Source organism: Sphaerodactylus townsendi, linkage group LG03 (genome assembly GCF_021028975.2).
Source record: "Sphaerodactylus townsendi isolate TG3544 linkage group LG03, MPM_Stown_v2.3, whole genome shotgun sequence".
Classification (NCBI taxonomy): domain Eukaryota; kingdom Metazoa; phylum Chordata; class Lepidosauria; order Squamata; family Sphaerodactylidae; genus Sphaerodactylus; species Sphaerodactylus townsendi.
In genome coordinates, this window is record NC_059427.1 from 124,538,329 (window position 1) to 124,554,130 (window position 15,802).

Genomic DNA, 15,802 nt, shown 5'->3' on the forward strand with positions numbered 1-15,802 from the left:
AACGTAAATGAGAGTCAGCATCATGTAGAGGTTAAGGTGTCAGACTAGGATCTGGGAAGCCCAGGTCCGAATCCCTGTTCAACCAGGAAAACGTACATACCGGTATTCCTGCATAAATTTATGCTGGATTTAAGGTGGACTTCTGTTTAATTTGGCACAAGATTGTGCTAGTCTGGACTTCTGTTTAATTTTTTTTTAGAATCCTCTGCAGTTTGTTGACAGACATACCATTTCTTTTGACACAGAAAAAACTGTCTTGGGAATATTGTTAGGCTGAGGAGGTTCTAAATGTGATATGTAATAGACCTTAAAATGTGACATCAAGACTTTCTGAAGACAAAATGGTGAGTTTTTAAAGCTGCGTTAAAAGAACGTCAGGATTTTTCAACTCTCAATTTTGGAAGCTCAGTTGTTCAAGTGCTACTATGACAATGAGGATAGTAGCATCTTAGAGACCAACATGAACTTCAGGATATAAGTTTTCAAGAGTCAAATCTCTCTTTGTCAGACCTGAGCAGACTGTTTCTGATGAAGGGAGTGTTGACTTTTAAAAACTTGTAGCTCAAGTTGGTCTCTAAGGTGCTAGATTAGAATCTTAACCATACAACAATGAGATGTGTGCCCTCAGACAGGTGTTGCTGCCTAGCCTGGGTCTACCCAAAAGGCAAACTCTGCTGTACTTTCATAATAAAGGACTTGTTCTGGCCAAAAGTGATTCTTATTTACTCACCAAAATAGAATTTCAGAAGGTAGCCATGTTGGTCTGTAGTAGAACTCTAGATCTGAGTCAAAAAGCACCTTAAAGATTCGGAGCTTTGACTCTTAAAAGATTATACTCTGAGAATCATGTTGGTCTCTGATGGGCTACTGGACTCAAGTCTTGCCAGAGGGTGGTGTTTTCCAGCCACTGCTTGGTATCAAGACAAAGGCAGCTCAAATCAATGTGCTCAAAGTTGATCAAGTGTCCCAGACCACAACCTGTGAAGCTGTGCTATACGAACATGTGTCATTAGCATTAGTTTTTAAAAAATCTACTTTAGATATATTGCTTACAGTTTAACAAGAATGTTTCTTCAATATGTGCACTTTATAAAGATGTAAAAACCCTTTGACAGAGATTGCCAAAGTTGTAAATTATTTATACTTGGGTGGGTGGGGGGAATTATGTGCATGTGTTTCCCTAATTTAGGTTGAACAGGAGATATTGCCATCTGCCCTTGTTCCTCTAATTCACACTCATTCAGTGTTCAAGCATCATACAGCAAAGACAGTCTGTTATTTTGTCCTAATAATACTCTACCATATGGTCAACTGCCCACAATAAATGAAAACAGTAACAAAAATCTAGATTTAACCTAGTTCTGGGGCATGGTAACCTTGAAGATCTTCCCTTCTGTAATAGAAACGAGTTTCTAAACTTGTTGTACAGATGGAAGCACATTTAGAAACAGCTTTTGTAAGTAAAAATGTCTGATAGTTAAATATTTGATCTCTTAAATGTCTTACAAACAATGTGTTGTTTAGGTTGTGTCCAATTTATTTTTCTGCCTGCTGAAAGTACTTCTGTGGTCAGAAAGGGTTTTCACCAATGACATCCCATGCTATTCCTGAGGTTCCTCAGCACAGAGGAATAGCACTTCAGGGAGGGCAGTAGGCTGCAGCAGGCAGGGAAAAGCAGGAAAAAGAATTCAAGGTCCTCTGGATCCAACTCAAAATTTTTTCCTTAAATTGAATGTACTTACGGAAAGTGATTTGCAATGTCATGGTAAACAAGTGTATTACAATGCAAGTCAAAGCAAAAATGGCTCCTTTCCCTGGCCACTGACATCAGTGAACATAGAAGTGTGTAATTCTGCTTGGGATTCCAATATTAGTGTCTTCCATGAACATATTTGGTGTCTTGCTATGACATGAGATAGTGCTTGATACATCAGCATCATTATCTAAGTCTTCTCTAAATTCAGATGTTTTTACACCATGATGGAAATTCTAACAATTCTTCCCTTATACCGGTAAGCATGGGAAATCGATGGTTTGTACACAAAAAATATTACTATCTCTTCTATTGACAAAGGTCTATGAAATTCACAGAGCCAGAGTGTACACAACAAATGTACTTGCTGTGTATGCTTCAGTATTACCATTTTTCCAGTAGGCATCCTATAGCTGCATGGTCTGCATTGTTAAAAACCAGTGTGCCTCAATATTTGACTTGTGTTTATCAGGAGAGTATATTATCTATGCTTTGCACATTGACTATGGAAAATACAACTACAGGTATGAATCTGCAGTGATGCTTGCCCCGTATGAGGTGGAATATCCCCATTTGAAATGAACTTGTACATACCCTAGAGTCCTGGTGTTCATTTCAGACCTGAAACAAATATGTTTTATCTTCATACTGGTGGAACCAAGCTTAGCTACATTCCTGTGGTAATTGCTAAGAGATCCATACACTATCAAGTAGTCAGAAAAAAGTATGTTTGCAGCTAGCTGCATGCTCCTCTTTTTAAAAACCATTTTGCCCCCTTCCACATACATTTCTTCTTTCCAATGTTTTCAAACTAATCTCAGTAAAAGACTCCAGTTCTGCTGTGATATTGGCAAAAACATCTAAGGATAAAACAGCATGCTCAGTGCCATGGAAAACCTGCAGACTGGATGAGAGGATCAGGACAGTGGTCCTTATCAGGTAACAGGTTAGCATATTTCCCGCTTATGTTTTACATGTACCATGAGAAAAGAAGCACATCTCTGCAGTTGGAATGCTAGCCACATACAACAAACCATGGCAGTGGGAGGTCATTACACTTTACCGGGAAGCCAGCTATGGTACCAACTAAAATGCAGAATGAACACTAGGGGTGGAATGGGGGTGGGGTTCAGCTGTACCGAGTATCCAACGAAGCCTATTTTTGTGGCTGCAGCCCCCCAGGACAGGGTGGCTTACTCAGGGTCAACAGAAATTGCACCTTTAATTTCTCGGGTTTATTTCTGGCCCTTACAATTGTGGAACATGAGGAGAAATGCATCACCTTGAGACCTTTGAATTACTAGACTCCTTTGGACAACCTGTTTATTTCCCAGTATTCTTTATTTCTCTGTCATGACAGTATAACACAGCAATCTGAAATTTGGCCATTCAGAAGCAAAAATGGCTCATTAGTCCAGCGTACACTTTCTAGGAATAAAGATACCAAGGCCCGTTTTCACTTCTATTCTCTGAACTGCAAGTGTTGCCTTCTAATGTTAGGCATGTGAAGACTTCCTATGTAGAAGGATCATGTATTCTGCACATTCTCGGAGGTAATTTCTTTTGACTTCATATATTTTACGTTTGAGGCCTGGCATGTCAAGCATATGCCAGGGAGATCTTAGCACACTTTTAATTCTGCCCAACTCCCAGAATTTATGGTTGGAGCAGAACTAATTTTCTGTGCCGTCTTTCCTGACGTAACAATATTGACAATAGGATAAATAACTTTATTCATTACGGTAGCAGCAGTCCACTAGAAAAAGCATAAATCCTGATTACAACAGCATCCACACATTATTACATTAAAGTGCATTTACATGAACACAGGGACAAAAGTGACTTCACTTGCCTCAAGCAAACACTCAGCTGGCATATATTGACACACAGTTGAAACAGACACATTCTGGACATAGCAACATCTACAGCACACAAGAGCTTTGTTCTCCTGGAAATTTTTCATCACCACCACCTGACTGTCCTTGCGCTACTGCATCAGCTGCACTTTGAGAAGGAACCAAGGTGAACACTTCAGCCACAGGGTGATACTGGCTGAAGGTGGTTCCTTTTCTTAAACCAAGAAAATAATTTAATAGACTCTCTAAACAAAGTTGTGGGGGAGGAGGTGCTTGTGAACTCAGAATTGATCTGTCCTACATCTGCTGCACGCACACACACACACACACAATGTGATGACCTAGACAATGAGTTAACAGCAGCTGTATTGGGAGAAAAGAAAGAACACAAGGCTCTCAGTGACTCCTTAAAAGTCTGCTGCATCATTTAAATATATTTGGTTCCGTTGATTTCGATCATGCTCCAAATGAATAAAAATATATATTTGTATCTAATGTGTTTTCAAAAAGACAATAAACCATTCAGCAATTTTGCTTTCTATAGGACGAAAGCAGAGAACCCATACTGGCTCCCTGTCTGCTACAGAAACTTGAGATGTCCATATGCAGCAATTTGTGTATGGGAGTATCAGTGGCCAACCAAAGTTCCTCTTGCTCAAAATGTTCTCCCTATTCATTTGAGGGGGGCATGCTGATCTGTGTAGAGTATCTTTTATACATGAAGACTGACAGCATCCTTTAAAATGAATGGGGACCTTAATCCATACAAGAGCTTTATGTGCATAACTGGGCACAGTCACATCTCTGGATCAAGGAGTGGGTGTGAAAGCTGCTGCAGTTCATTTTCATTTGTGTACATCTTGTACCACGCACATTTTGTACTCACACATATTATGTTAACAGTTCTTATATAAAATCTGTTTAAGGGAATGAGAGAATAATGAACTATAGAATAATCAATCGTCCTGTGACAGTAGGCAAGAAAGCATATACAAAATAAAAATCTTATTTCGAAGTGTACTTAGAGGTAGGGATCTTGTCATCTTCACAATTATAAAATTAGGAAAAGAACTATTACCTGTTTATTATGCATAGATTTTTAAACTAACTGTAATTCCCCACATAGAGTGTCAGCCCAGGAAAAGTGGTCAAAGTTGATAAGAGACAGAGGGTCTTGATGCTTTTTTATTGGATAAAAACATGTAAGTGTTCTTTTTCCAAACAGAGAACATTGAAGCTGAAATACATGCATTGCATGCGTTTCCAGAAATTGCCCCACTAAAAGATAATTACCTTCCCTCCTTTAGAACTGTGATGTTTGAGACCCTTTGCTCCATAAGCTGCTTAAATTTGTACTTTTCCTATAACATATCAGAAGCCTTGGATGCAGGAGATAAGAGGAATAAGGTTGTTCTGGTATTCACAGCAGTTCAAAATAAAACACAGGGTCCAGAAAGCCCCTTGTGCCAGTTAAAGGAACATCTTTCAGTGCAGCACCCTTGTGCAACTTCCTCCAGGATTTCAGAGGTTTCCCAGACACTCAGGAGGTACACTGCAGAGGACACCTGGGACAGTAGAGGGCAGGAGGAGGCAAGTAAACCCTATTTGGTCAGCAAAGGTTCACTTTGCAGTTTTTAGAATTTATTCCATTTCATAAAGTATAAATAGGCTGTCTATTAATCCAGATTTCCATTGATCCAGATTACCTCCTTCCTCTCTTCAATTGTTCCCCTTTCCCTTGTTTTCTAAATGTATAGGTGGTGATACAGGCTGTTGGGTAAGCCCTATGGTTACTCATGGGAGTCAGTGAAATGTAGCAAAAGTGGTATAATAGCCTTAAAACCAAGTAAAAAAGGCAACAGCTATTATGCAATAGAGCTTCAGCTGAAAGAAGGCAGATATTGATGTCTGTGCTATGAGTGCATTGGGCTTTTAGATAAATAGATGATGATTATTTTAGGATCATACCAAATTAGAAAATACTGAGAAGTCAGGCATGTGCCCTTAAAGACACTTTAGTTAAATTAAGTGTGGATATACACCATTCAGTTCTCTCTAACTGGTTATTAACCAGTCAGTTAAGGAGTATACTAATGATAGTCTTTGTTGAGGCCCAGCTGATAACCACTTGCTTTGACGACTCCACTGGGATTTTTAGCTGACCTTTTCCTCAAAAGCAGCTAACAGACCCTCTCTCGCAAAATGAGTTTTTAAATTTCTCTTCCCTATTTAAAGAGCACTTCTGGCTCGATAATACCTACAAATTTTAATGGTGACTGTAAATATTCTTCTCTGCTTCTTTGTCAGGAAATATGTGGACTCACCCTACAGTCATTTGCAATCTCTGCAGCCTACCATACCAGATCATCAAACAGGCACTTCATTTTGCCACTCAGTTTAACCATTTCCTTCTCATAATCCTAGCCCTACATATTAACAGTCTACCTCCAAAAAACCATTCCATACTCAAGTTAAGCTTAACCTAAGTTCTGCGTTATGCCTGGCTTTATCAAAAGAAACAAGTACACTCCTTCTTCAACTTAATGTTGATTAGAGTGATGTGAAAAATGCATATGAGAAACCTTGCCATTTTTCATGTACAGTTTTTAATAATAATTTTGGTTTGGGGTTTTTAATTAACAAGGTAAACTAAAACATTTAGAGTTTTTTAATTAATCTCTACCAATAACCTGAAAAAAAGTAAAAAAAATCTAAACTGAAATAGGCAAAAAACAAAACTCTGAGTGAGTTCAAACATTACTGAGCCCTCATACTGAAAGTGCATCTATGGAGAAACTGTGTGAAACCTGTGCAAAGATCATCAACTGTTCACAGAAGCAAATATGCTGCCTGTGATAAAGCTGGGAGCTACCTGAGTTCCCAAAATATGTATGTTCTGTTTATATGTACATTGCACATAAATATCTGCAGAAGACGCAAATATTTTTCTATGGGGCAGTCCCAATATTTCCTGCAGGGAAATATTTTTGAAGCACTTTTCATACAAGAGAGCCATAACATTGTGACAATGGAGCACAGAAGAATATCTACAACCACCATTATAATCTGTAGGCGTAATCCAGCCTGAAGTACTGTTTATTTTAGAGGAGGAGATATAAAATCCAATTTAATAAACTTTTGTAAGTTCTCTGTAAAAGGCAAAGTGCTTTTACTTTGCTCCATTTAAAGTGTCCAATTTTTCCACTTCGTGCCTTAGTAATATATAACTACAATTATAGAGAGAAAGCTGTATCTGACAGCCTCTCTTGGAACAAGTACATTTGATCCAGGTGGGTGGGAAAAGAGTGGGATAAGATGACTGTGCATGATAACTACAGAGGAGTAGTTCTGGGGGCTGGAGCCAGACAAACAATACCCATGCATGCACAGAAACATCCTGCTTGGGTGCTCAGACCTCATGAGAATGTGACATCACTGCCAGCTCGGAGTACAGTGGAAGGTGACATGATGGCAGAATTGCCTTTGCCTCTTCTAAGTAGCTCCAATGAGAGCTGGAGAGTAGCGCTATCCTTCTCTGCAGTGGCGTAGCGCAAACGGGATGAGGGGGCGATGCCCTAGGCGGAGCTGTGGCAGGGGCGGGGCATTTCGGGAGCATTCCGGGGCAGGGGCAGGCAACGCTGCGGCAGGGCACAGTTTCCCCTCGCCCCGCCCCTGCTTCTCTGCTCTGTGCAAAACCTGGAAACTTTTATGTATGGTTAGTGCATGACTAGAAGATGCCATCACACTTCTGCCTTCATCATACTCCTTCCTGCCTGTTGAGCCTGTGGGCACTGGAGTGGCAGAGCAACAGGCTTCAGATCTGTTACTGTCCTTGAGATGCTAGTTGGCGATCCTTCATCTCAACTATAGCCAAGTACATACCGTATATCTGGCATACAGAAACTGCCTTCTACAAACAAAAAGGTCATTGGGAATTATTCCTGTTGGGGACCAAAGTTATATATAAACTTCTTTACAGGGAGAGGGTTTATTTGATCAGAATTTACAGCTGTGACACATCCAAATCTAAGACTTCTGATTGTATAAACCAGCCCTTAAAATTACTAGCCTTCCTTTTAAAGACTCTTGAAGCTGCAAATCCTACCACTGAATGTCCAAGTGAATTCTTGGCAGTCCTGCCATTGAATGCATAAGGGCAGGCTCAACTACACTTTCGCTTTCAACCATCCAAACACTGCTTCACTGGCTATTACAAGCCAAGGGAGGAAAAAGAAGATAGCAACCAGGGGTTTCTTTCAGAAGAATGTGAGGCGCAGAAAGCAAACAGTCCTCTTGGCTGCTGAACTTCTTCCTTTAATCCATCCCATTTAGTAACAGGGCTACCAACTCCATAAATTCCTCATAATATTTAAATAATGGGAAAGCATTATTTCACAATGTTTTCATTTATAAAAACGAATTCTCTAGCACCTGTCTACACAAGGCTTGGGTGTTTCCCCTCCTCCAGTTTAATTTCTTTCTAGAAGTTAACGTCCATCAATTGTTAGGGGCAAAGTTCTTTGAATCTGCCTATTCGAAGTAATTACCTGTACAAAATGCTGTCCAAAGTAAGGTATATTTGGAAGAGGCTGAACTTAAAATCAAGGGTCAATAGGTAGCTTATATGGCAGCTTGCCCTATTGGCCTCTTGGGATTGTACACCGTTTTCATTTTGTTTTTCACACCATTTAGGAGCAGAAACTATAAGGTTTCCCAGGAAGAATCTCAGTGCCTTTTTGGTACATATATCATATTTCCAGTAAAAAAGGACACGTAAAAGACAAACTCATAAAATACATTAACAAACTGAAAGTCATCGACAATTGTACATATCAAAATTAGATTAGGGCTGAGCCAAATGATCTAAAAATATCTGGAAAACTATGCTTTTAAAAACCTACTGGAGACTAGAGTCCCTGAGATTTCATCTTGCTAAGTCATTTCTCCTAAAGGAGACACAGACACAGAAGATACACAGAGGTGCTCCACAACATAAAAATAGATATCTATTTCATCCGTGTTACAGGAAAGTATATGTATAATTCTTCTCTATTTAAAATACATTTTCATCCAAGTGAGATTTTTTTTTTCTGGTGATGCATAGCGGGGGCCTCTACGTGTGTTTGGAAGGCCATTTGTTTCATTTACAGCAGTAGTTATGCCCAAGCAGCTTAACTTGAAGATCAGTCCTGTTTTAAGCAGAGGAAAAGGATTTTCTTTTCTTTTTTTAAAAGTCAGCATCCAAAGAGTGATGTCATGAGCTGGTTAGCCTCCAGTTTGGCAAACAGATGGCCCAGCCCTAAGCTAGTCCTATTTCTAAAATAAATAAGAGTGTTGAAGTTCCTTGAATCTCCTAAATATCTGGCATTAATCTGTGTCACGTTCACACACATGTTTCTGGATTAGTGACAACTTCCCCATTGTTTTCAGGTTCCTTTTTCAGAAACTGTTCCACCTCAATAGAGTCCACTTTGGAGTCTTCGGCGTGTTTGTTTAACACCTCTCTTTCTGCTACATCTTTTGCTTGTGCATCCTCCGGTTTTTTCTTAATACAACAAACATTCCCTACAGCCAGCACAATAGACGAGGTCACAACTTCAACGCCAGCAATAATAAAAACGTACATATATTTATGGGTCGCATCCAAGAGTTTACCTAGAAAAGAGAATTCACAGGGGCTTAAGCAAAAATTGCTAACATTGCTATAAAGAAAATGGCAACACATTCAATCAACTACATTCTATAAATAGGCATTAATATATTTTCAACAGACCCTACCATTTTAAAGAATTTTTTTTAAAATCGGGAGATGCCGAAGTTCAAATGAGTCACTCTCCAAAGAAGCCTGCCAAAGACATACATTGCATGCCTTTAGCACAAAGCTTCATCTTTAAACAAAAATGGAATTTAAGTATAAAAATGGTAACAAGACCAGTATATTCCATAGTGCATTTCTGGATTTTTGGTTTATTTGATTCTCTAAGCCTCCTGATAAAAGATCAGAAAATGTTAGGGCGAAAACGTTTAAAGGCATAAATTAAATTTTGTAAATAAAATATCTCATTCATATTTGACACTACTTGCTTTGAGAAATACTTCAGGAAGAAAGCAGAACATCACAGAAAGTCTGACAAACTGGAGATTCAGATGATCTGTGAGAATTCTGCCACTGAGATATCTTTCCATTTGTAATGGATTTGTGACTCAATGTGATTACCATATGCACCATCATTCAAGCAGCTCCTTTTATTACACAAACAAGAATTTTGTAGTGGTTAGAATGTTGGACTAGGACTGGGGAGACAATCCTAGTACTTCAAATCCCAAAACAGGCAGCTTATTAGGCGATCTCTTTTGGCCTAACCTACCTCAAATGTTTTTGGGAAAGTGAAAATAGTGGAGACAAGAACTCTGTATGCTATCCAGAGTTCCTTAAAGGAAAGACAGTGGCGTACCACCACAAAGCAGCCTCTGGGATACGTCCTGGGAACAGCACCCAGCCCTTGCCAAACTCCCCCTACCCTGCCCCACCGAACTCCCCCGGTGCTTTCATACCGCTTCTGCAACTGCAAAAAAACAAAACCAACAAACCTTTTCTACTGACCGAGCAGCACTGGCTGGCAACAGACTGGGGGTGGGGTCTTGGGGGGGGGGGGGGCAAGGAGTTCAGCCAAGGGCTGGGGGGAGGGGGCAAAATTTGTCCCCACATGACCCAGGAAGATGGGCCTGAGTCAAAAAACCACCCCTGTTCCCCACAGATATACCAGCGAGAAAAGGTAGGGAAAAAAATGCAATGAACACCTTAGAATCACCCACTGAACATTGCATCGTGTGCCCAAGTTATGTTTTCTTGCTGATTTTTCAGATCCTTCTCATTTTTTCCCCAGGAAATCAGCCTCCACCATTTCCCATTCCACCAGACCTAGAACTAGAAAAAGTTGAGTGAAGGCTACTGTACCAATTGGAACAATCACATCAGTGGGAGGTATTGAAAAGAAGACTAACATTCAGTGCCTCACACTATGCTTCTTACAGTGACTGTCACCACTTGTTTTTCTGCCTTATTCCACCAAAACAGTCCACATAACTTAAAACAGCAATGAGTTAATTAACTGAACTGAAATTTACCTGCTGATGGTGGTCCAATTAGAACAGCCATTGCCTCCATCAGAAGAACCAAGCCAATGGCACTGGAAAACTTCTGGGTACCAACAATAGCCATGAGTACTTCAAACTGAAGAGCGCCAACCATTCCATAGGAAATGCCAAAGAAAATGCAGAAGACCACTAAGCCAGCATAATTGATGGACAGTGACCCTATGAGATCAGTTAAGCCATTAAATAGCATCGCAAAGCTAAAGAAGTAGACACAGCGGGGCCTAACCCACTCCAAGCCAGCCACTATTCCACAAATCGGTCGAGCAAAGATATCAATGAATCCAAGGATGGTCAGAAGTAAAGCTGCTTTGGTGTCTGGGTATTTCAGATCCTTAGCGTAGCTCACCACAAAGACCGGGGGAACAAACAAGCCCAGCACCATGATGGATGCAGCCACCGTGTAGATTAGGAAGCCTCGATCTTTAAAGACACTGAAATCCAGCAGTTTTTTCTTGGGTTTTTTCTCAGTGACTGCTGTGAAATCTTCAGTTTTCTTAGGTGGCTCCAGAGGTCTCATCAGAGCTCCACAAACACAACAGTTCAAAAGTATCCCACCCAGGATCAGAAATCCCCCTCGCCATCCATATTGATGTTGCAGCACCTGCCCCAATGGTGAAAGAGCACAAAGAAAAACAGGGCTTCCGGCTGCAGCAAGCCCATTGGCCAAAGGGCGACGTTTGTCAAAGTAGCGATTTAGCATGATGAGTGAAGGCTGGAAGTTGAGAGCAAGACCCAAACCTAGAAAGGAAGAAATGCCTTTTTAAACAAACAAAATCCATCATCTGTAGCAGGAGTGCAGGGGCACAGCTTCATACAATGGTGCCCGGGGTTCACCCTGGGTGCTGCCCCCCACTCCCACAGTTCAGAGAACAGGACTCTCCCTGCCCACAGTCTCCACATGGAGATCAGGAATGGGGCTAGCTGGGCTGGCCCTGCCCCCATCTCCACGTGGAGTTTGGGTGTGGGGCCGACACCTGAATTCCACATGGAGATGGGAGACAGGGCAAGCCCAGCTGGCCCCACTCCTGATCTTCATGTGGAGATTGTGGGCACAGTGAGCCCTGTCAGTCAGCTGGCCCCACCCCTGATCTCCACGTGATCAGGAGCAGCAAGGGCTTGTTTGATCTTGGTCTCAGCAAGGCTTGGGTCCAGCTTTCAGCCTACAGTTTAGATCTCGATCCAAGCCTCACTGAGGGCAGGATCAGACTGAGCATGGAGACTGTCCAGCTCTAACTTTATGCTGTTGGATCTGACCAGAGGTGGAGCTTGGGTGCAGAACCAACAGTATAAAGCTAGAGCTGGACATGTTCAGTCCGATCTTCACCTCAGCGAGACTTGGTTCCAGCTCTAAACTGCTGGCCCTACTCCCAATTGCCATGTGGCTTTCAACTATACCCCTACTCTGAACTCCATGGAGAGTTCAGGACTAGGGTGCAGTTGTAAGGAGGGGCACAGCCCTGCAATGTCCTCCCCAGGAAGTGGCATCTGGGGCTCCATATCCCCATGATCCCCCAGCTACACCACTGCAGAGTTAGACAAGCACAGGCTGTAGGTCACCCATTCCTGTCTCCAGGATAAATCTAGGATGTGGTCACCTTCAACCAATCAGGAACATTGGGGGCTTGGAATGACACAACTCAGGGCCTGCTTCTTCTTCCCCAGGACAAGCAAAAGAAAGTCAACCAGTGCGCTCTATTGCTATCTCACATGTACAGAGGCAATGTGATTGCAATATTGGCAATGTTGGGGCTCCTGATCTCCACAATAGACATAGTCCCATGGGGAAGATTCTACATGACAGAACTCCAGTGTGCCCTCCTGCCGTATAACCGGGGCTTGCAGACACTGAGGGTCGCAATCAGCCAGACACTGAGGGTCGCAATGAAATGGTAGACCCATTGGAACAACATAGGGCAGATCCTTCCTTTCATTGGAGCAAATTGTAGTGACCATGATCGCAAGCAAGTGAGGCTGGGGGCGCACTGCCAAGGCAGGGCTACCCAGGAACTGGGGTCAGTGACAGAAAGGGACTGCTCCAGAAACTGGCTCGAATTGAGAGTGATTTGCCTAGAGCTCCAGGAGTTCCCGGACTTGGTTCAGGGAGCACACATTATGATCCAAACGGACAATGTAATGGCCAAGGCTCACGTAAACCGACACGGGTGAACAAGGGCACTAATCCTGAACTGGGAGGTCAACAAGCTATTCACGTGGGCAGAGTCAAACATGGCCAACCTATAAGCAAGACATGTCAAAGAAGTGGACAATGTGAGCAGAGAGTCCCTGTACCCAGGATAATGGTCCCTGAGCATCAATGGGCTCCAAGAGAGAGTGAACAGACAGAGGCTGCCTGTGATGGATCTCTTCGCAACCAGGGAAAATGCCCTGGTGCCCAGTTTCTTCATGAGGGTGCCCAACAGACAGGCAGTGGGTGAGGACCCTCTGAAGCAACAATGGTCCAGGGGGCTCCTGTATGCCTTCCCTCCCGTCCCAATCATCAATAAGGTTTTGGGAAAATATGGAAGGAAAGAGCAGAAGTGATCCTGATAAAACAGGTCACGTTGGCCGTGGTTCTCGGTCCTGTTCACATGGCAGAGGGACCCCCATGGAGGCTGCCAAACCACAAGGACCTGCTCCATCAGGGTCTGTTCCTGCACCAAGACCTAGATTGGCTACAACTGGTGGTCACAGCAATTTCAACAGTCCTTGAAGAACAAGTCTACAGTTTCTAAAAGGCACCCAACAGCTGGAACCACCAGTGGTCTATAGGTTTTCTACATGGAGTTTAGGCAAGGTCTGATTGCAAGTCCTTTTGAACCACTACAGAATACAACTGTTTACTACCGAACATGGTAGTTGGGTAGTCTTCCTCGTGGCGATCACATTGGCAAGGAAAGTTTCAAGAGAGTTGCAAGGAATTGTGCCAGTTCCAGCAAGACACAGTGATTCTCAGGACTGATCCCTCTTCATCCCAAAGATGAACACTTCATTTCATTTAAACCAGCAAGTGGCACTACCATCATTTTGCCCCAATCCTACACACCCAAAGGTGGAGGGGCATAAATTGAATGTTAGGAGAGTGCTACAAACGTATCCAAAGTGCACCAAGGACTTCAGGAAAACAGATGACTTGTTCATATTTCCAGAATGGGGGAGAAGGCGTCACAAACAACCACAGCATGCTGGATGAAGCTATGCATCCAGGCAGCATATGAGAGTCCAGGAAGCAGGTTGCCAGAGGAGGTCTTGGCTCATTCCTCCACAGCAGCTGCAACATCAGGTGCATTTGGGACTAGGGCCCCAGCAGATGAAATTTGCAGGGCAGCAACCTGGTCCTCCTTTTCCTCCTTCATCAGGCATTACTGGTTAGAGCAACAAAGGTCAGCCTCAGCGACCTTTGGACAATGAGTTCTGCTGCAGGTGGTGGAGGCATAAGCCATGGGAGATTACAACTACGCACAAAGCCTGATGAATCAGGGCCCACCCATGGAGGTTAGCTTAGGCACATAACCATCCAGATGATGGAGCCCTACTGGTGGAGAATGACCCACCGGACTCATTATGAGGGGGTCTTCTCCCCAGTAGAGCGGTGTCATTTGCTTTCCCATCCTTACAGATAGTACAGATATCGAAGGCCAAGTGGGGGGGGGGGGAGAATCTTCTTATAGTAATGAGCTCAGCAAGAAAATTTGCATAGCCCTGCCCGCTTGATGGGGGTGGCAACCTAACCATCTGGATGACTCTGCCCTACTGAGGAGAAGACCTCCACTTGGTGAGTCCAGTGGGTCATTTGCAAGCATTCAGCTGCAAGAAGGGATGGGGAAACAGGGAAAGTGGGAGACAAAAAAATTGGGAACACGGGAGCTCGTTGAAGCGCATGTTACAGTTTTCCAAAGGCTAGAGCATAATGCAGATGAAGGCTCAGTGTTTCCTTGCCTCAAAATCTCCTTTCATTCCAAAAGCTAGTTCATTAAGGAGGAGATTATGTCATGGGTGTTTTTTCCTTGAAAGTATAGATTAGTCCACTGACTCAAATACCACATTGCAACATATAACGTACCCAGATGATTCTTTTAAAGCCTGTCAATAATACTCACCAGTAATGACACCAACAGTAACATAGACCTGGATGATGCTATTACAGAAGGATGCAGTTATCATCCCCGCTGAAGCGAAGAGGCCTCCAACCAGCATAACAGGCCGGCAACCAAATCGATTCACACACATACTGCACAGGGGACCTGACAAAAAAGAGACTATCATACAACTGTACCTGTATAGAACAATCATGAGAGTTTGTTACATTCTGACCATCTTGCCATATTCCACGCTCAGATTCAGTTGTGGGAAATACAGTGCTGGAAACCATTACAATACTGCCTCTTTCTTTCAGCTAGCCAAGGTTCTGCAATGACTTAGTGCTTACAAAGTCTCTGCCCACAGTTTGGGTGCAGCTATAGCGAAGTTGACTGAATTTAAAAAAGACTGAAATGACAGTAGCTAGCAGGTCTTGTAATTTGGAGACAGAGATGGGAACATCCATAATACGTTGTTTCCCACCTCTCCTGATTTCTTAGATTTGCAGTTTTGGGGAATCCTGTGGACCCACAACTGCTCCTGAAAGCAGAAGTAGTGTTTGTATTCATCTTTTACTGGCACAATTTTGGAAGGCGTTGTATATCAGCTGCACAAGGGGAGCAAGCCAGCATTTGTGCCTTTGTAACCTCATTGTAACCTCATGAGGCTACTGCAACAGACTCCAGATGCACTGCCATCCTTGAGAACTATCCAGTAACTTCAGCTGGTACATGTTTGAATCAATTCAATGAAGGTTGCCAAAGGTATCTGTAGTAGCATCCTGTTGTTTCCAGAAACCAATTCACAGTCTTGGCTCTGACCTTATAAACCATTTAGTGGTTTGGGCACTACATATCTCAGGAACTGAAATATCATTAGTTCCTTCATGAAATTTAAGACCATTCTTCAATGCCTTTTTAACTGTACCATCTGTGACCCGCTCAGATAGCAAGGGCAT

At 42.6% G+C, this 15,802-nt stretch overlaps 1 protein-coding gene across 3 annotated transcripts in view; it reads right to left on the reverse strand.

The window, feature by feature from the left end:
* Positions 1-3,075: 3,075 nt before the first annotated feature.
* The window catches only part of SLC16A3 (solute carrier family 16 member 3), a 34,640-nt gene continuing 21,913 nt past the window's right edge, over positions 3,076-15,802 (reverse strand). For 2 of the 3 annotated variants that reach the window (XM_048488289.1, XM_048488290.1), the window contains 3 exons: positions 14,865-15,008; positions 10,738-11,505; positions 3,076-9,264 (listed from right to left, as the gene is read on the reverse strand). In XM_048488289.1, the coding sequence (XP_048344246.1) occupies positions 8,993-9,264; positions 10,738-11,505; positions 14,865-15,008 (1,184 nt within the window). In that variant the 3' untranslated portion in view covers positions 3,076-8,992. The remainder of the gene's footprint in view (positions 9,265-10,737; positions 11,506-14,864; positions 15,009-15,802) is intronic. The other variant, XR_007243808.1, reaches the window with a different exon arrangement.